We start from the raw sequence: 22,236 nt of genomic DNA on the forward strand, positions 1-22,236 counted from the left end.
TATCAGCATTCCAAGTCTTAAGCCATAAAGCTCTTCTAGCTAAAATAGCTAGAGACATAAACCTGACATCAACTCTGATAATATCAAAGATGGCATCACAGATAAAATTATTAGCATGCTGAAGAAGAATAATAATATCATGAGAATCATGATGTGTTACTTGTTGCGCTAAGGTTTCCAACCAAAAAGTTGAAGCTGCAGCAACATCAGCCAAAGATATAGCAGGTCTAAGAAGATTACCTGAACACAGATAAGCTTTTCTTAGAAAGGACTCAATTTTCCTATCTAAAGGATCCTTAAACGAAGTACCATCTGACGTAGGAATAGTAGTACGTTTAGCAAGGGTAGAAATAGCCCCATCAACTTTAGGGATTTTGTCCCAAAATTCTAATCTGTCAGACGGCACAGGATATAATTGCTTAAAACGTTTAGAGGGAGTAAATGAATTACCCAATTTATCCCATTCTTTGGAAATTACTGCAGAAATAGCATTAGGAACAGGAAAAACTTCTGGAATAACCACAGGAGATTTAAATACCTTATCCAAACGTTTAGAATTAGTATCAAGAGGACCAGAATCCTCTATTTCTAAAGCAATTAGAACTTCTTTAAGTAAAGAACGAATAAATTCCATTTTAAATAAATATGAAGATTTATCAGCATCAACCTCTGAGACAGAATCCTCTGAACCAGAAGAGTTATCAGAATCAGAATGATGATGTTCATTTAAAAATTCATCTGTAGGGAGAGAAGTTTTAAAAGATTTTTTACGTTTACTAGAAGGAGAAATAACAGACATAGCCTTCTTTATGGATTCAGAAACAAAATCTCTTATGTTATCAGGAACATTCTGCACCTTAGATGTTGAAGGAACTGCAACAGGCAATGGTACTTTACTAAAGGAAATATTATCTGCTTTAACAAGTTTGTCATGAGAATCAATACAAACAACAGCTGGAGGAATAGCTACCAAAAGTTTACAGCAGATACACTTAGCTTTGGTAGATCCAGCACTAGACAGCGATTTTCCTGTAGTATCTTCTGACTCAGATGCAACGTGAGACATCTTGCAATATGTAAGAGAAAAAACAACAACATATAAAGCAAAATTGATCAAATTCCTTAAATGACAGTTTCAGGAATGGGAAAAAATGCCAAAAAACAAGCTTCTAGCAACCAGAAGCAATGAAAAATGAGACTTAAATAATGTGGAGACAAAAGGGACACCCATATTTTTTAGCGCCAATAAGACGCCCACATTATTTGGCGCCTAAATGTTTTTTGGCGCCAAAATGACGCCACATCCGGAACGCCAACATTTTTGGCGCAAAATAACGTCAAAAAAATGACGCAACTTCCGGCGACACGTATGACGCCGGAAACGGAAAAGAATTTTTGCGCCAAAAAAGTCTGCGCCAAGAATGACGCAATAAAATGAAGCATTTTCAGCCCCCGCAAGCCTAACAGCCCACAGGGAAAAAAGTCAAATTTTTGAAGGTAAGAAAAAATGATTAAATCAAATGCATTATCCCAAATATGAAACTGACTGTCTGAAAATAAGGAAAGTTGAACATTCTTAGTCAAGGCAAATAAATGTTTGAATACATATATTTAGAACTTTATAAATAAAAGTGCCCAACCATAGCTTAGAGTGTCACAGAAAATAAGATTTACTTACCCCAGGACACTCATCTACATGTTTGTAGAAAGCCAAACCAGTACTGAAACGAGAATCAGCAGAGGTAATGGTATATATAAGAGTATATCTTCGATCTGAAAAGGGAGGTAAGAGATGAATCTCTACGACCGATAACAGAGAACCTATGAAATAGACCCCGTAGAAGGAGATCACTGCATTCAAATAGGCAATACTCTCCTCACATCCCTCTGACATTCACTGCACGCTGAGAGGAAAACCGGGCTCCAACTTGCTGCGGAGCGCATATCAACGTAGAATCTAGCACAAACTTACTTCACCACCTCCATCGGAGGCAAAGTTTGTAAAACTGAATTGTGGGTGTGGTGAGGGGTGTATTTATAGGCATTTTGAGGTTTGGGAAACTTTGCCCCTCCTGGTAGGAATGTATATCCCATACGTCACTAGCTCATGGACTCTTGCTAATTACATGAAAGAAAACAGATCAAGGGAGTGACCATCTTTGTGAGTGGGAGAGTCAGTCCATTGTGACAGGCCAAAAGAGGAAGTGAGTTGCAGAAGTTTTTTGCATAGGAGGCAGTGGGATTATCAACAGGGAGGTTGAAGTCACTGAGAATGAGGGTAGGGGTATCTGAGGAAAGGAAGTAAGGTAGCCAATTCTGTAATATCATATAGATGATTAGGAGTATTTAGCTGAAAAAGCTTAAAATACCCCAATACAAATAAACCAAAAGGATATCAACTTGTAACATTTCCAAAATAACATCAAACCACCACAGCTATTGAGTTAACTTAAAAAAGGCTAAGAGCATTTACATCACAGGAAAGAGGGTTAATATGCAACATAAAAGGACCATTAAATACAATTGCATAATTAACAAATGCATAAAAAAAAAGACAAGACAATAACACCTACTCTGAATTTCAAATAAGCAGTAAAAAAAAATTCTATCAAATTTATTTTTTTCTACCCTTTTTCCGCCTCCCTTTATCATGGGACAGACATGAGCCAATCATAGACTAGTATACATATACCCTGTGAGCTTGTGCACATGCTAAGTAGGAGCTTGTTCCCCAGAAAGTGTGTATATAAAAAGACTGCAAATTTGATTATGGAAGTAAATTGGAAAGTATCATAAAACTGAATGCTCTTTCTGAATCATAAAAGTTTATTTAAGTGTCCATTTAAATAATTATTGCTATGAGCACAAAACATGTAGTTTTATTTTTTTTAGAATGTTGCATTTATGCCATATATTCTGTACTTGTAATGAACACCAAAGTATCACTTCATATAAAAGGTAATACTGTATATAATATGTAAAATAAACTATTAGTGAACATACACATCAGACATGTACACTCACCTGTGCCCTGTATCCGGCAGGCACATCTCACACGTACACTCACCTGTGCCCTACAACCCTCACATGTCGCACACATACACTATCTGTGCCCTACAACCCTCACACCTTGCACACATACACTATCTGTTTCCTGTTTCTCACAGACATGACACACAAACACTCACTTTGCCCTACATCCCTCTCAAGTGTCAGTAAACTGCTTTCCTTAGATGTCACACGTACACACACACCTATCCCCTCCATCCCAGACATGTCACACACTTACACTCACCTGTGTCCTGCGTCCCTCTCACGTGTCACCCACATACACTCACATATGCCCTGCATCCCTTAGACATATCACACACGTACAATCACATGTGCCCTACTTCCCACAGACATCACACACACATGCCCTACTTCCCACATACATGCCACAGACACTCACGTGCCCTACTTCCCACATACATGTCACACACACTCACATGCCCTACTTAACAGACATGTCACACACATACACTCATGCGTGCCCTGCTTCCCTCAGACATGTCACACACGTACACTCACATGTGCCCTACTTCCCGCAGACATATGACACACATACACTCACACGTGCCCTACTTCCCACAGACATGTCACACACATACACTCACCTGTGCTCTTCTTCCCACAGATATGTCACACACATACACTCACACGTGCCCTACTTCCCACAGACATGTCACAAACACTCACGTGCCCAACTTAACAGACATGTCACACACATACACTCATGCGTGCCCTGCTTCCCTCAGACATGTCACACACGTGCCCATCTTCCCTCAGACATGCCACACACGTAGACTCACTTGCACCCTGCGTCCCTCAGACATCTCACACACGTACACTCACTTGCACCCTGCGTCCCTCAGACATCTCACACACGTACACTCACCTGTACTTGCATTGGCACAAATTTCCTGCTCTGATGGTTGGATATTTCTTAGCCACTGATCTTTTGTTTGTCCCATGTTACATGAAATCTTAGCATCGTTTTCACCTGGGGGATAAAAAAAGAATAAATAAATAAATCACTGAAATTTCCAAAATAACATCAAACTCCTACAGTTAACTTAAATGGACAGTTCACACAAAAAGTAATACATTTTTAAACATAATATCAGGAAGTTAAGTATGGTAGTGCGGAACATTCTGTGTGAATCGTCTGCATTTATAAATATTTTTTTAAATGTCTGTTTACAAAGTACATTGCCTAAGCCCCTTAGAATATTTTCTGGACGTGCGACCAGTCTGTTATTACTCCCTTTAGCGCATTGCACGTGCGCCGCCCCTCTAGATTGTTATTCCCTCTTATGTCAGAGCTATTGTAACAAGCTCTTGTTAATCAAAGTTTGGATGAAGATAGAAGATGCCGTCTGGTTGGATGAAGGCTTCTCCCGGCTTCGTTGAGGACTTTAGCCCAGTTGGGTGAAGACGTCTCCCGGTAAGGTGATCTTCAAGGGGTTAGTGTTAGGTTTTATTAAGGGGGTATTGGGTGGGTTTTAGAGTAGGGATGGGTGTATTGGTGGTGGGTTTTAATGTTGGGGGGGTATTGTACTTTTTTTTTACAGGTAAAAGAGTGGATTACTGTGGGGCAATACCCCGCAAAAAGCCCTTTAAGGGCTATTTGTAATTTAGTATAGGGTAGGGCCTTTTATTATTTTGGGGGGCTTTTTTTTATTTTATTAGGGGGATTAGATTAGGTGTAATTAGTTTAAAAATCTTGTAATTATTTTATTATTTTCTGTAATTTAGTGTTTTTTTTTCGTATTTTAGATAATTGTATTTAATTGTAGTTAATTTAGGGAATTAATTTAATTATAGTGTAGTGTTAGGTGTAATTGTAACTTAGGTTAGGTTTTATTTTACAGGTAAATTTGTCTTTATTTTAGCTAGGTAGCTATTAAATAGTTAATAACTATTTAGTAACTATTATACCTAGTAAAAATAAATACAAAGTTGAACTGTAAAATAAAAATAAACCCTGAGATAGCTACAATGTAACTATTAGTTATATTGTTGCTAGCTTAGGGTTTATTTTATAGGTAAGTATTTAGTTTTAAATAGGAATAATTTAGTTAATTGTAGTAATTTTATTTAGATTTATTTAAATTATATTTAAGTTAGCGGGGTGTTAGGGTTAGACTTAGATTTAGGGGTTAATAACTTTAATGAAGTGGCTGGGGCATTGGGGGCGGCAGCTTAGGGGTTAATAAATGTAGGTAGGTGTCGGCGATGTTAGGGACGGCAGATTAGGGGTTAATAAAATTTAAATAGTGTTTGCGAGGCGGGAGTGCGGCGGTTTAGGGGTTAAAATATATATTATAGTGGCGGAGATGTCCGGTTCGGCAGATTAGGGGTTAAAAAATGTATTTTAGTGTTTACGATGTGGGGGGGGGGGCCTCGGTTTTTCGGTAGTTTATGGGTGTTAGTGTACTTTTTAGCACTTTAGTTAAGAGTTTTATACTACGGTGTTGGTCCATAAAAATACGGTACCAGGCTTGACAGGAGAGGGTGTACCTCTCACTTTTTGGAAGACTCGTAATACCGGCGCTATGCAAGTCCCATTGCAAAAATAGGATACGCAATTGACGTAAGTGGATTTGCGGTATTTTTGAGTCTGGCCGAAAAAGTGAGCGGTACACCTGTACCTGCAAGACTCGTAATACCAGCGGGCGTTAAAAAGCAGCGTTGGGGGGGGGGCGGAGCCAAGCCGTGCTGGGACATGGCTGTGTTTCAGTAGCGCTCCGTAGATGTTGCAGCTCAAATAACTTAAGGCACATATGTGGGGACTCTAAAAATACCTCACCGGTTCCCTATCTATATGAGCAAGGATCGGTACACAAGCTGGGGACTTTTTCACATCCTGTGAGTTAATCAGCGACCCGCTCACACTTCTAACGGCGACCCAGTCGCCATATTGGATTAGGATTGATAACCCACGCGGCATCCCTGTCAGCCCCTTCTGCACCTACCTTAGTGGGAACACTGCGGGGAAAAACCCCATCCAGCCTCCAGCCCAACGATTCAGCTACAGAGCTGAGAAGTGCATACTCGAGCCGGAGGGAGTCTTAGCAACAGCCGACACTGCCACGCGGTATACCTGTCACAGCAAGGTAACGGTCAAAGGGAGACATTTACATAGGGGGAGTCCTGCTTTTCTACATATACCCCTGCCCAGACCGGGACCTATAAAGCATACTAAGCTGTCTCCATCCCAGACATAAGCACAGCTGTAGTTCTTGGTGTATGGGTAGGGGGCAAAAGTTTTATTAACCCCTCTCTTAATAAACTGCCAGGCCTGTCTGTACAACTAGCAGTCAGCACGTGGGGGCATTTGATATGTAATGAAATCAGGATCTAAAAAAGAAAAAAGAAAAAAAAGAAAAGTAGCTTTACTCTCTGCAACTGAAGCGCCCTTTCTAAAAGATAGCACCATTAATATACAAGTGTGTGTCCTTGTTAGTTTCTATTAGAATTGGAGGATTATACTGTTTAAAGTGGAACTGTTTCCCTGGAGAGCCCCACCTCTCACCACTTATTCTCAACTATCCTTCACACACTGCTAAGCCTAACCTGACTTTTAATATACAGATTCTGGCTTCCCAGAGGCTTTGTTTTACGTTTGCTCACATCATCATGTCCCAACGTAAGGGAGCCAAAATGGATAAGGGTAACAAAACAGCAATAACCACACCATCTGTGTCAGCCTTCTTTCACTCCTCAGACTCTGCTCCAGCAGATCTATCCCAACCACAGGAAAAGCTTTTATTAGAGCCGCAGATTCCCTACCACTGCAACACAATTATTTACTTGCTCTGCAGTCACAAATTGCTGATCTACCGTCTAAAACTGACCTAGAATCTCTAAAAACTTTCATTAAAAGTGAAATGAGAGAGCTTAAAAAGGACTTGAACGAAATGGGTTCCAGACTCGATTACCTTGAGGAGGGGCAAGATGCTCTTAATAATATGGTAAGCTCAAATACACAACTGTCAATACAGGACTCAATGGTGCAATCTTTACAAGAAAAACTTGAAGATCTGGATAACAGGGGGAGGCGGAATAACCTTAGGATTAGAGGTATTCCTGAAGAAGTCCCGCAGGACCAATTAAAAGCTTATGTTAGAGACTTGTTTCATTCTTTAGCTCCCAGGTCACCACCTCTCCTGAATGATGATATTGAGCAGATCCACAGAGCACTCAGACCCCCTTCTAAACCTCCCTCTCCACCAAGAGATGTAATCATGAGATTTCTAAGGTACACCACTAAAGAGGAGCTATGGCAAGCCGCGAGATCGAGAAGAACCATCACATTCAAAGACCATAACCTTCAAATATTCCAAGATCTCTGCCCACAAACCATTCAGAGGAGGAAAGAGATCAGATTCCTTACCAAAGCTCTGCAAGATAATAATATCAGATATCGCTGGGGCTACCCCTTCAGCCTGATCATCAACCACAATGGCACCCAAGTCGTGTACAGGACTTTTCAAGATCTAGACAACCTGACAAAGAAGCTGGGTATAACTATTACCCCACCAGGAGAGGATGTTCTGGAGATCTCGCAATCCCGTCAAGAAAAGAATCAAGATCTTCCCAAGGAGCAACGCTCACAATGGATCAAGTCTCAATCTAAATGACGGAAAACAGAGTCACCCCCCATAGACCACCCTGGACTCTAGGGTTGCTATTATTCATATTTCTATGTAACTCAGAACAGAATATTTTACTTTCAGGTCTGTGTTGGCCTGAAGATAGCTAATGGACTGTTGGCGGCTTACTAGATGAGAAGTCATTGGACTTGGGTAATGGGTAAGAACCACATGGTACCAAACAGTTCCATATTGTATTATTAGGTTTGCAATGTTACGAATTTGTTTTTTCATGTTGCCTTAAATTACTTTGTTCCACTGTTTTCAGATAAAGATCAAAATTATTCTATAAGTCCCTCAGGTGCATAACATTAGGGAACCCCATAGATAGTGATCTACATTAGGGACACTAAGACTGTATAAATTTCAGTTTAAATTCCTTGCTAACCGGGGTCCCCACTCTGCGCCTTCATATATCACATATTTAGTAACAAGAGCGCTATGCAACACCGTTTATCCCCCTACTAAGGTGTATAATTATAGGAATACACTATATGTTAGTACAGTTTCAAGACAATGTTTTTTTTACAATGTTATTGTTGAGTTTAATATACTTAAGATTTCTCGTGCCTTTATTTCAGTGCTGCCCTTGACATCTTCAATTTGTGAGTTCCACATGTATCAATCATTTGTAATAGCACATAAAGTTACATGCACTAATGTCACCAAACATGACTACAATTAAAGTCCTTTCGCATAATGTCAAAGGGTTTAATATTCCACAGAAAAGAACTATGGCGTTCAGGGATTATAAAAGACTTAAATGCGATGTTGTTATGCTCCAAGAGACCCATTTTAAGAGGGGACTTGAACCTCGTTCATCCTTTAAAAAATTTGGCCCAGCCTATTTCTCCTCTAGTGACTCCAAGCACAATGGAGTATGTGTAATGATTAGCAAAAAACATAATTTATGTAAGAACTTACCTGATAAATTCATTTCTTTCATATTAGCAAGAGTCCATGAGCTAGTGACGTATGGTGTAACAGGCTTTCATTAACTCTGTGATATACCTGTGCTTGTAAATGTAATTTTTAGTTAACAATGCATAACTTTGCAAATAAACTTTGTTTATAGCATGCTTGTCTCAATAAAAGCTGCTATGTAATGTCAGATTGCAAATTAATATTGCTATTCACTTGATAAATATGCCAACAGTAAGAAATACATTCTTTCAGCAAGACACTTATAACTAACTATAAATGATAGATTTCTTTTAAATCTATCATGTACAGCTTCTATACATAAAGACTGTACCTTGTTATAAGAGCCTGTTCACATAAATTGTGAAAAATATAATCTTTAATATGCTTATTTTGCAATATATGTATGATTATATTCAAATATATGTTTAAATGATGTACAATATGTACAATGTATAACTGAATTCTTTTATATGTTTAAACAAAAGTCTTTTACAATATAAAAGGTTTTTATTATCTGTCTGCTAACATACTAACCAACTAACTAGTCTTAACATAAGATGTTATATGATTTAAAATGGAGGTTTATTCAACCTTGAATTTATAGCTCTAAAATGGATGCTCCTTGCAATTTAAAGTGCGTATGTCTAAACTCTTGTATAACAGATTATCAAGGCCACATACAGGGAGTGCAGAATTATTAGGCAAATGAGTATTTTGATCACATCATCCTCTTTATGCATGTTGTCTTACTCCAAGCTGTATAGGCTCGAAAGCCTACTACCAATTAAGCATATTAGGTGATGTGCATCTCTGTAATGAGAAGGGGTGTGGTCTAATGACATCAACACCCTATATCAGGTGTGCATAATTATTAGGCAACTTCCTTTCCTTTGGCAAAATGGGTCAAAAGAAGGACTTGACAGGCTCAGAAAAGTCAAAAATAGTGAGATATCTTGCAGAGAGATGCAGCACTCTTAAAATTGCAAAGCTTCTGAAGCGTGATCATCGAACAATCAAGCGTTTCATTCAAAATAGTCAACAGGGTCGCAAGAAGCGTGTGGAAAAACCAAGGCGCAAAATAACTGCCCATGAACTGAGAAAAGTCAAGCGTGCAGCTGCCAAGATGCCACTTGCCACCAGTTTGGCCATATTTCAGAGCTGCAACATCACTGGAGTGCCCAAAAGCACAAGGTGTGCAATACTCAGAGACATGGCCAAGGTAAGAAAGGCTGAAAGACGACCACCACTGAACAAGACACACAAGCTGAAACATCAAGACTGGGCCAAGAGATATCTCAAGACTGATTTTTCTAAGGTTTTATGGACTGATGAAATGAGAGTGAGTCTTGATGGGCCAGATGGATGGGCCCGTGGCTGGATTGGTAAAGGGCAGAGAGCTCCAGTCCGACTCAGACGCCAGCAAGGTGGAGGTGGAGTACTGGTTTGGGCTGGTATCATCAAAGATGAGCTTGTGCGGCCTTTTCGGGTTGAGAATGGAGTCAAGCTCAACTCCCAGTCCTACTGCCAGTTTCTGGAAGACACCTTCTTCAAGCAGTGGTACAGGAAGAAGTCTGCTTCCTTCAAGAAAAACATGATTTTCATGCAGGACAATGCTCCATCACACGCGTCCAAGTACTCCACAGCGTGGCTGGCAAGAAAGGGTATAAAAGAAGAAAATCTAATGACATGGCCTCCTTGTTCACCTGATCTGAACCCCATTGAGAACCTGTGGTCCATCATCAAATGTAAGATTTACAAGGAGGGAAAACAGTACACCTCTCTGAACAGTGTCTGGGAGGCTGTGGTTGCTGCTGCACGCAATGTTGATGGTGAACAGATCAAAACACTGACAGAATCCATGGATGGCAGGCTTTTGAGTGTCCTTGCAAAGAAAGGTGGCTATATTGGTCACTGATTTGTTTTTGTTTTGTTTTTGAATGTCAGAAATGTATATTTGTGAATGTTGAGATGTTATATTGGTTTCACTGGTAAAAATAAATAATTGAAATGGGTATATATTTGTTTTTTGTTAAGTTGCCTAATAATTATGCACAGTAATAGTCACCTGCACACACAGATATCCCCCTAAAATAGCTATAACTATAAACAAACTAAAAACTACTTCCAAAACTATTCAGCTTTGATATTAATGAGTTTTTTGGGTTCATTGAGAACATGGTTGTTGTTCAATAATAAAATGAATCCTCAAAAATACAACTTGCCTAATAATTCTGCACTCCCTGTAGTTGAAGATAGAAAAAACAGAATTTATGTTTACCTGATAAATTACTTTCTCCAACAGTGTGTCCGGTCCACGGCGTCATCCTTACTTGTGGGATATTCTCTTCCCCAACAGGAAATGGCAAAGAGCCCAGCAAAGCTGGTCACATGATCCCTCCTAGGCTCCGCCTACCCCAGTCATTCGACCGACGTTAAGGAGGAATATTTGCATAGGAGAAACTATATGATACCGTGGTGACTGTAGTTAAAGAAAATAAATTATCAGACCTGATTAAAAAACCAGGGCGGGCCGTGGACCGGACACACCGTTGGAGAAAGTAATTTATGAGGTAAACATAAATTCTGTTTTCTCCAACATAGGTGTGTCCGGTCCACGGCGTCATCCTTACTTGTGGGAACCAATACCAAAGCTTTAGGACACGGATGAAGGGAGGGAGCAAATCAGGTCACCTAAATGGAAGGCACCACGGCTTGCAAAACCTTTCTCCCAAAAATAGCCTCAGAAGAAGCAAAAGTATCAAACTTGTAAAATTTGGTAAAAGTGTGCAGTGAAGACCAAGTCGCTGCCCTACAAATCTGATCAACAGAAGCCTCGTTCTTGAAGGCCCATGTGGAAGCCACAGCCCTATACAACGGCAAAGAGAATGACTGGGGTAGGCGGAGCCTAGGAGGGATCATGTGACCAGCTTTGCTGGGCTCTTTGCCATTTCCTGTTGGGGAAGAGAATATCCCACAAGTAAGGATGACGCCGTGGACCGGACACACCTATGTTGGAGAAAGCTAGACAAGTTTTGTTGATGTTAAAATGATGCTAAAAATACATATAAAAAGAAAACAATAAATGATGACGTCATCCAAATAAAAAACTATAAAAACACCTTGTTGTAAACATGAGGCAGGTGACTGACAGGATATTATAGAGCATTTCTAAGGATAAGATTTGGTTGCAAAGAAGTCATTTCGAGTGGTATGTAACAATTGTTATGGAAAGCAAGTTTAAACTAATAGTATTTTAACTCTGTGTGTATATTGGATTTAAAGGAATTTAATTTTATATTACTTCTGTAAGCTGATTTTTCTGTATAATAAAAATTTATTTTTAAACAATGTTATCTTCTCAAGTACCATTTCTTTATTGTACTCAAAACTTTATTTGTAAGAAATGAGACCTGTTTCACTGATATAATATTTAAAGTTCAGTGCTTGGAATTTATATTTCAATATAACTGTGCTTTAAGACCTTATAAGTGAAATAGGTGTGAACCACTACAATGGGCTATACATTCCTACCAGGAGGGGCAAAGTTTCCCAAACCTCAAAATGCCTACAAATACACCCCTCACCACACCCACAAATCAGTTTAACGAATAGCCAAGAAGTGGGGTGATAAGAAAAAAGTGCGAAAGCATAAAAAATAAGGAATTGGAATAATTGTGCTTTATACAAAAAAATCATAACCACCACAAAAAGGGTGGGCCTCATGGACTCTTGCTAATATGAAAGAAATGAATTTATCAGGTAAGTTCTTACATAAATTATGTTTTCTTTCATGTAATTAGCAAGAGTCCATGAGCTAGTGACGTATGGGATAATGACTACCCAAGATGTGGATCTTTCCACGCAAGAGTCACTAGAGAGGGAGGGATAAAATAAAGACAGCCAATTCCGCTGAAAAATAATCCACACCCAAAATAAAGTTATAATTTTATAATGAAAAAAACTGAAAACATAAGCAGAAGATTCAAACTGAAACAGCTGCCTGAAGTACTTTTCTACCAAAAACAGCTTCAGAAGAAGAAAACACATCAAAATGGTAGAATTTAGTAAAAGTATGCAAAGAAGACAAAGTTGCTGCTTTGCAAATCTGATCAACCGAAGCTTCATTCCTAAACGCCCAGGAAGTAGAAACTGACCTAGTAGAATGAGCTGTAATCCTTTGAGGCGGAGTTTTACCCGACTCGACATAAGCATGATGAATTAAAGATTTCAACCAAGATGCCAAAGAAATGGCAGAGGCCTTCTGACCTTTCCTAGAACCGGAAAATATAACAAATAGACTAGAAGTCTTTCGGAAATTCTTAGTAGCTTCAACATAATATTTCAAAGCTCTAACTACATCCAAAGAATGCAATGATTTCTCCTTAGAATTCTTAGGATTAGGACATAATGAAGGAACCACAATTTCTCTACTAATGTTGTTGGAATTCACAACCTTAGGTAAAAATTCAAAAGAAGTTCGCAACACCGCCTTATCCTGATGAAAAATCAGAAAAGGAGACTCACAAGAAAGAGCAGATAATTCAGAAACTCTTCTGGCAGAAGAGATGGCCAAAAGGAACAAAACTTTCCAAGAAAGTAATTGAATGTCCAATGAATGCATAGGTTCAAACGGAGGAGCTTGAAGAGCCCCCAGAACCAAATTCAAACTCCAAGGAGGAGAAATTGACTTAATGACAGGTTTTATACGAACCAAAGCTTGTACAAAACAATGAATATCAGGAAGATTAGCAATCTTTCTGTGAAAAAGAACAGAAAGAGCAGAGATTTGTCCTTTCAAGGAACTTGCAGACAAACCTTTCTCCAAACCATCCTGAAGAAACTGTAAAATTCTCGGAATTCTAAAAGAATGCCAGGAAAAATGATGAGAAAGACACCAAGAAATATAAGTCTTCCAGACTCTATAATATATCTCCCTAGATACAGATTTACAAGCCTGTAACATAGTATTAATCACAGAGTCAGAGAAACCTCTTTGACTAAGAATCAAGCGTTCAATCTCCATACCTTTAAATTTAAGGATTTGAGATCCTGATGGAAAAAAAGGACCTTGCGACAGAAGGTCTGGTCTTAACGGAAGAGTCCACGGTTGGCAAGAGGCCATCCGGACAAGATCCGCATACCAAAACCTGTGAGGCCATGCTGGAGCTACCAGCAGAACAAACGAGCATTCCTTCAGAATCTTGGAGATCACTTGGAAGAAGAACTAGAGGCGGAAAGATATAAGCAGGATGATACTTCCAAGGAAGTGACAATGCATCCACTGCTTCCGCTTGAGGATCCCTGGATCTGGACAGATACCTGGGAAGTTTCTTGTTTAGATGAGAGGCCATCAGATCTATTTCTGGAAGTCCCCACATTTGAACAATCTGAAGAAATACCTCTGGGTGAAGAGACCATTCGCCCGGATGCAACGTTTGGCGACTGAGATAATCCGCTTCCCAATTGTCTATACCTGGGATATGAACCCGCAGAAACTAGACAGGAGCTGGATTCCACCCAAACCAGAATTCGAGATACTTCTTTCATAGCTAGAGGACTGTGAGTCCCTCCTTGATGATTGATGTAAGCCACAGATGTGACATTGTCTGTCTGAAAACAAATGAACGATTCTCTCTTTAGAAGAGGCCAAGACTGAAGAGCTCTGAAAATTGCACGGAGTTCCAAAATATTGATCGGTAATCTCACCTCCTGAGATTCCCAAACCCCTTGTGCCGTCAGAGACCCCCACACAGCTCCCCAACCTGTAAGACTTGCATCTGTTGAAATTACAGTCCAGGTCGGAAGAACAAAAGAAGCCCCCTGAACTAAATGATGGTGATCTGTCCACCACGTCAGAGAGTGTCGTACAATCGGTTTTAAAGATATTAATTGAGATATCTTCGTGTAATCCCTGCACCATTGGTTCAGCATACAGAGCTGAAGAGGTCGCATGTGAAAACGAGCAAAGGGGATCGCGTCCGATGCAGCAGTCATAAGACCTAGAATTTCCATGCATAAGGCTACCGAAGGGAATGATTGTGACTGAAGGTTTCGACAAGCTGATATCAATTTTAGACGTCTCTTGTCTGTCAAAGATAGAGTCATGGACACTGAATCTATCTGGAAACCCAAAAAGGTTACCCTTGTCTGAGGAATCAATGAACTTTTTAGTAAATTGATCCTCCAACCATGATCTTGCAGAAACAACACAAGTCGATTCGTATGAGATTCTGCTAAATGTGAAGACTGAGCAAGTACCAAGATATCGTCCAAATAAGGAAATACCACAATACCCTGTTCTCTGATTACAGACAGAAGGGCACCGAGAACCTTTGTAAAAATTCTTGGAGCTGTTGCTAGGCCAAACGGCAGAGCCACAAACTGGTAATGCTTGTCTAGGAAAGAGAATCTCAGAAACTGATAGTGATCTGGATGAATCGGAATATGCAGATATGCATCCTGTAAATCTATTGTAGACATATAATGCCCTTGCTGAACAAAAGGCAGGATAGTCCTTACAGTTACCATTTTGAATGTTGGTATCCTTACATAACGATTCAATATTTTTAGATCCAGAACTGGTCTGAAGGAATTCTCCTTCTTTGGTACAATGAAGAGATTTGAATAAAACCCCAGCCCCTGTTCCAGAACTGGAACTGGCATAATTACTCCAGCCAACTCTAGATCTGAAACACATTTCAGAAATGCTTGAGCCTTCGCTGGATTTACTGGGACACGGGAAAGAAAAAATCTCTTTGCAGGAGGTCTTATCTTGAAACCAATTCTGTACCCTTCTGAAACAATGTTCTGAATCCAAAGATTGTGAACGGAATTGATCCAAATTTCTTTGAAAAAACGTAATCTGCCCCCTACCAGCTGAGCTGGAATGAGGGCCGCACCTTCATGTGGACTTAGGAGCTGGCTTTGATTTTCTAAAAGGCGTGGATTTATTCCAGACTGGAGATGGTTTCCAAACTGATACCGCTCCTGAGGATGAAGGATCAGGCTTTTGTTCCTTGTTGTGACGAAAGGAACGAAAACGATTATTTGACCTGAATTTACCTTTAGACTTTTTATCCTGAGGTAAAAAAGTTCCTTTCCCTCCAGTAACAGTTGAGATAATAGAATCCAACTGAGAACCAAATAATTTATTACCCTGGAAAGAAAGGGAAAGCAAAGTAGACTTAGAAGACATATCAGCATTCCAAGTTTTAAGCCATAAAGCTAGAGACATATACCTGACATCAACTCTAATGATATCAAAGATGGCATCACAAATAGCATTATTATTCTGCTTCAACATGCTAATAATTTTATGAGAATTATGATCTGTAACTTGTTGCGCTAAAGCTTCCAACCAAAAAGTTGAAGCTGCAGCAACATCCGCTAAAGATATAGCAGGTCTAAGAAGATTACCTGAACACAAATAAGCTTTTCTTAGAAAGGATTCAATTTTCCTATCTAAAGGATCCTTAAAGGAAGTACCATCTGCCGTAGGAATAGTAGTACGCTTAGCAAGAGTAGAGACAGCCCCCTCAACCTTAGGGATTTTGTCCCAAAACTCTAATCTGTCAGATGGCACAGGATATAATTGCTTAAAACGTTTAGAAGGAGTAAATGAATTACCCAAATTATTCCATTCCCTGGAAAATACTTCAGAAATAGCACCAGGAACAGGAAAAACTTCTGGAATAACTACAGGAGATTTAAAAACCTTATCTAAACGTTTAGATTTAGTATCAAGAGGACCAGAATCCTCAATTTCTAATGCAATTAGGACTTCTTTAAGTAAAGAACGAATAAATTCCATTTTAAATAAATATGAAGATTTATCAGCATCAACCTCTGAGACAGAATCCTCTGAACCAGAAGAACCACTATCAGAATCAGAATGATGATGTTCATTTAAAAATTCATCTGAAAAATGAGAAGTTTTAAAAGACTTTTTATGTTTACTAGAAGGAGGAATAACAGACATAGCCTTCTTAATGGATTTAGAAACAAAATCTCTTATGTTATCAGGAACACTCTGAGTATTAGATGTTGAAGGAACAGCAACAGGTAATGGAACTTTACTAAAGGAAATATCATCTGCATTAACAAGTTTGTCATGACATTCATTACAAACAACAGCTGGAGGAACAGCTACCAAAAGTTTACAGCAGATACACTTAGCTTTGGCAGCTCCAGCATCAGGCAGCGATTTTCCAGAAGTATCTTCTGACTCAGTTGCAACATGGGACATCTTGCAATATGTAATAGAAAAAACAACATATAAAGCAAAATTAATCAAATTCCTTAAATGACAGTTTCAGGAATGGGAAAAAAATGCCAGTGAACAAGCTTCTAGCAACCAGAAGCAATAAATAATGAGACTTAAATAATGTGGAGACGAAAGTGACGCCCATATTTTTTTTTTTTTAGCGCCAAATAAGACGCCCACATTATTTGGCGCCTAAATGCTTTTGGCGCCAAAAATGACGCCACATCCGGAACGTCAACGCTTTTGGCGCAAAAGAACGTAAAAAATGACGCAACTTCCGGCGACACGTATGACGCCGGAAATAGAAAAAAAAAATTGCGCCAAAAAAGTCCGCGCCAAGAATGACGCAATAAAATGAAGCATTTTCAGCCCCCGCGAGCCTAACAGCCCACAGGGAAAAAGTCAAATTTTAAGGTAAGAAAAAAATGATTGATTCAAATGCATTATCCCAAATATGAAACTGACTGTCTGAAAATAAGGAATGTTGAACATCCTGAGTCAAGGCAAATAAATGTTTGAATACATATATTTAGAACTTTATAAAAAAGTGCCCAACCATAGCTTAGAGTGTCACAGAAAATAAGACTTACTTACCCCAGGACACTCATCTACATGTTGTAGAAAGCCAAACCAGTACTGAAACGAAAATCAGTAGAGGTAATGGTATATATATAAGAGTATATCGTCGATCTGAAAAGGGAGGTAAGAGATGAATCTCTACGACCGATAACAGAGAACCTATGAAATAGACCCCGTAGAAGGAGATCATTGAATTCAAATAGGCAATACTCTCCTCACATCCCTCTGACATTCACTGCACGCTGAGAGGAAAACCGGGCTCCAACCTGCTGCGGAGCGCATATCAACGTAGAATCTAGCACAAACTTACTTCACCACCTCCATAGGAGGCAAAGTTTGTAAAACTGATTTGTGGGTGTGGTGAGGGGTGTATTTGTAGGCATTTTGAGGTTTGGGAAACTTTGCCCCTCCTGGTAGGAATTTATATCCCATACGTCACTAGCTCATGGACTCTTGCTAATTACATGAAAGAAAAGTCCCCTTCACGGTTAAGTCGGTCGTTAAAGACAGGGAAGGGAGATACCTAATTATCTCTGGGATTTTATATCATAAACCCATAACTCTAGTCAACATATACGCACCTAATCTGGATCACCAAAAATTCTTCCACCAAACCTGTAATAAGATACTAGAATCAACTAAACACAGTCTATTGGTGGGAGGGGACTTTAATGTCGCGCTGGACCCCACCATTGATTGCTCCACGGGGAGGTCTTCGATCACAAATAAAACTTTGAATGTGATCAGGTCCCACCTGTCGAGTCTTGCCCTACACGATGTCTGGCGTATCCATCATCCTACCGTAAAAGATTACACCTTTTATTCACATCCTCACCAAACTTACTCTCGAATAGATTATTTGTTAACTGATGTCACTAGCCTATCACAAGTCCTACGTTCAGAAATATATCCTATAACGTGGTCAGATCACGCCATGATTAGCTGCACTTTTAATTTTCCCGCCCATTCCACACATTCAAGACCATGGAGACTAGATGAATCTCTATTGAAAGATCCCCTAATACGAATACAATTAACTAAATCCCTTGTGGATTATTTTGAACTGAATAATACTCCTAACACATGCCCACAGCACATTTGGAATGCCCATAAGTGCGTTCTTAGAGGAGAATTAATAGCTCTGAAAGCAGCTAAAACCAAACAACAACAGGTTTATTTAACCTCGTTGATACAAGACATGACTAAACTGCAAGAAATACATAAAGTATTCCCCAAAGATCACTCCCTTCTGGAGAGCTTAGAACATAAAAGATCACAACTTAACCTTTTTCTAGGGACCGAGGCTAAGCGTAACGCATTATTTCTTAAAAAAACTTTCTATGAGGGAGCAAACAAGCAGGGCAAGCTCTTAGCTAGACAGCTTAGGAAAAAAACACTCAACAGATATATCTTACATATAACAGATGAAAAGGGAAAAGACTGGCATACATCAGCAGATATAGCAGACAGCTTTAGGCGATACTACGAATCATTATATAATTTGAACAAAACTAACCCCTCTCCATCCAATGTGGCCATACAAAACTACCTAGACCAAATACACATCCCCAGAATTACTGATAAACAGAGAGACGATTTAGACGCACCCTTTTCAGCTGAAAAGATTAAACTAGCAATCCAGTCATTGAGGGTAGGGAAGTCGCCAGGCCCAGATGGCTTCAGTAACGATTACTATACTACTTTTAAGGACCTCCTAATACCACATCTCCTAACATACTTCCATAGCATAGACGAACACAAAAAAACATAATTTATGTAAGAACTTACCTGATAAATTCATTTCTTTCATATTAGCAAGAGTCCATGAGCTAGTGACATATGGGATATACATTCCTACCAGGAGGGGCAAAGTTTCCCAAACCTCAAAATGCCTATAAATACACCCCTCACCACACCCACAATTCAGTTTAACGAATAGCCAAGAAGTGGGGTGATAAAAAAGTGCAAAAGCATATAAAATAAGGAATTGGAATAATTGTGCTTTATACAAAAATCATAACCACCACAAAAAAAGGGCGGGCCTCATGGACTCTTGCTAATATGAAAGAAATGAATTTATCAGGTAAGTTCTTACATAAATTATGTTTTCTTTCATGTAATTAGCAAGAGTCCATGAGCTAGTGACGTATGGGATAATGATTACCCAAGATGTGGATCTTTCCACACAAGAGTCACTAGAGAGGGAGGGATAAAATAAAGACAGCCAATTCCTGCTGAAAATAATCCACACCCAAAATAAAGTTTACTGAAAAACATAAGCAGAAGATTCAAACTGAAACCGCTGCCTGAAGTACTTTTCTACCAAAAACTGCTTCAGAAGAAGAAAATACATCAAAATGGTAGAATTTAGTAAAAGTATGCAAAGAGGACCAAGTTGCTGCTTTGCAAATCTGATCAATCGAAGCTTCATTCCTAAACGCCCAGGAAGTATAAACTGACCTAGTAGAATGAGCTGTAATCCTCTGAGGCGGAGTTTTACCCGACTCAACATAGGCAAGATGAATTAAAGATTTCAACCAAGATGCCAAAGAAATGGCAGAAGCTTTCTGGCCTTTTCTAGAACCGTAAAAGATAACAAATAGACTAGAAGTCTTACGGAAAGACTTAGAGCTTTGAAATATTATGTTAAAGCTACTAACTACATCCAAAGAATGCAACGATTTCTCCTTAGAATTCTTAGGATTAGGACATAATGAAGGAACCACAATTTCTCTACTAATGTTGTTGGAATTCACAACTTTAGGTAAAAAATCAAAAGAAGTTCGCAACACCGCCTTATCCTGATGAAAAATCAGAAAAGGAGACTCACAAGAAAGAGCAGATAATTCAGAAACTCTTCTGGCAGAAGAGATTGCCAAAAGGAACAAAACTTTCCAAGAAAGTAATTTAATGTCCAATGAATGCATAGGTTCAAACGGAGGAGCTTGAAGAGCCCCCAGAACCAAATTCAAACTCCAAGGAGGAGAAATTGACTTAATGACAGGTTTTATACGAACCAAAGCTTGTACAAAACAATGAATATCAGGAAGAATAGCAATCTTTCTGTGAAAAAGAACAGAAAGAGCAGAGATTTGACCTTTCAAGGAACTTGCGGACAAACCCTTATCTAAACCATCCTGAAGAAACTGTAAAATTCTCGGTATTCTAAAAGAATGCCAAGAAAAATGATGAGAAAGACACCAAGAAATATAAGTCTTCCAGACTCTATAATATATCTCTCTAGATACAGATTTACGAGCCTGTAACATAGTATTAATCACAGAGTCAGAGAAACCTCTTTGACCAAGAATCAAGCGTTCAATCTCCATACCTTTAAATTTAGGGATTTCAGATCCTGATGGAAAAAAGGACCTTGCGACAGAAGGTCTGGTCTTAACGGAAGAGTCCACGGTTGGCAAGAGGCCATCCGGACCAGATCCGCATACCAAAACGTGTGAGGCCATGCCGGAGCAACCAGCAGAACAAACGAGCATTCCTTCAGAATCTTGGAGATCACTCTTGGAAGAAGAACTAGAGGCGGAAAGATATAGGCAGGATGATACTTCCAAGGAAGTGATAATGCATCCACTGCCTCCGCCTGAGGATCCTGGGATCTGGATAGATACCTGGGAAGTTTCTTGTTTAGATGAGACGCCATCAGATCTATTTCTGGAAGTTCCCACATTTGAACAATCTGAAGAAATACCTCTGGGTGAAGAGACCATTCGCCCGGATGCAACGTTTGGCGACTGAGATAATCCGCTTCCCAATTGTCTATACCTGGGATATGAACCGCAGAGATTAGACAGGAGCTGGATTCCGCCAAAACCAGAATTCGAGATACTTCTTTCATAGCCAGAGGACTGTGAGTCCCTCCTTGATGATTGATGTATGCCACAGTTGTGACATTGTCTGTCTGAAAACAAATGAACGATTCTCTCTTCAGAAGAGGCCAAAACTGAAGAGCTCTGAAAATTGCACGGAGTTCCAAAATATTGATCGGTAATCTCACCTCCTGAGATTCCCAAACTCCTTGTGCCGTCAGAGATCCCCACACAGCTCGTGAGACTTGCATCTGTTGAAATTACAGTCCAGGTCGGAAGCACAAAAGAACCCCCTGAATTAAACGATGGTGATCTGTCCACCACGTTAGAGAGTGTCGTACAATCTGTTTTAAAGTTATTATTTGAGATATCATTGTGTAATCCTTGCACCATTGATTCAGCATACAGAGCTGAAGAGGTCGCATGTGAAAACGAGCAAAGGGGATCGCGTCCGATGCAGCAGTCATAAGACCTAGAATTTCCATGCATAAGGCTACCAAAGGGAATGATTGTGACTGAAGGTTTCGACAAGCTGAAATCAATTTTAGACGTCTCTTGTCTGTTAAAGACAGAGTCATGGACACTGAATCTATCTGGAAACCCAGAAAGGTCACCCTTGTCTGAGGAATCAATGAACTTTTTGGTAAATTGATCCTCCAACCATGATCTTGAAGAAACAACACAAGTCGATTCGTATGAGATTCTGCTAAATGTAAAGACTGAGCAAGTACCAAGATATCGTCCAAATAAGGAAATACCACAATACCCTGTTCTCTGATTACAGACAGAAGGGCACCGAGAACCTTTGTAAAAATTCTTGGAGCTGTAGCTAGGCCAAACGGCAGAGCCACAAACTGGTAATGCTTGTCCAGAAAAGAGAATCTCAGGAACTGATAATGATCTGGATGAAGTGGAATATGCAGATATGCATCCTGTAAATCTATTGTTG

At 39.5% G+C, this 22,236-nt stretch overlaps 1 protein-coding gene across 1 annotated transcript in view; it reads right to left on the reverse strand.

Annotated features, from left to right (window-relative positions):
* LOC128657017 (oocyte zinc finger protein XlCOF6-like) overlaps window positions 1-22,236 on the reverse strand; it is a 119,111-nt gene that overhangs the window by 13,502 nt on the left and 83,373 nt on the right. Inside the window, exon 10 of the mRNA XM_053711241.1 lies at window positions 3,938-4,042. Coding sequence (XP_053567216.1) covers window positions 3,938-4,042 — 105 coding nt within the window. The remainder of the gene's footprint in view (window positions 1-3,937; window positions 4,043-22,236) is intronic.

Source organism: Bombina bombina, chromosome 4, assembly GCF_027579735.1.
Source record: "Bombina bombina isolate aBomBom1 chromosome 4, aBomBom1.pri, whole genome shotgun sequence".
NCBI classification, from domain to species: domain Eukaryota; kingdom Metazoa; phylum Chordata; class Amphibia; order Anura; family Bombinatoridae; genus Bombina; species Bombina bombina.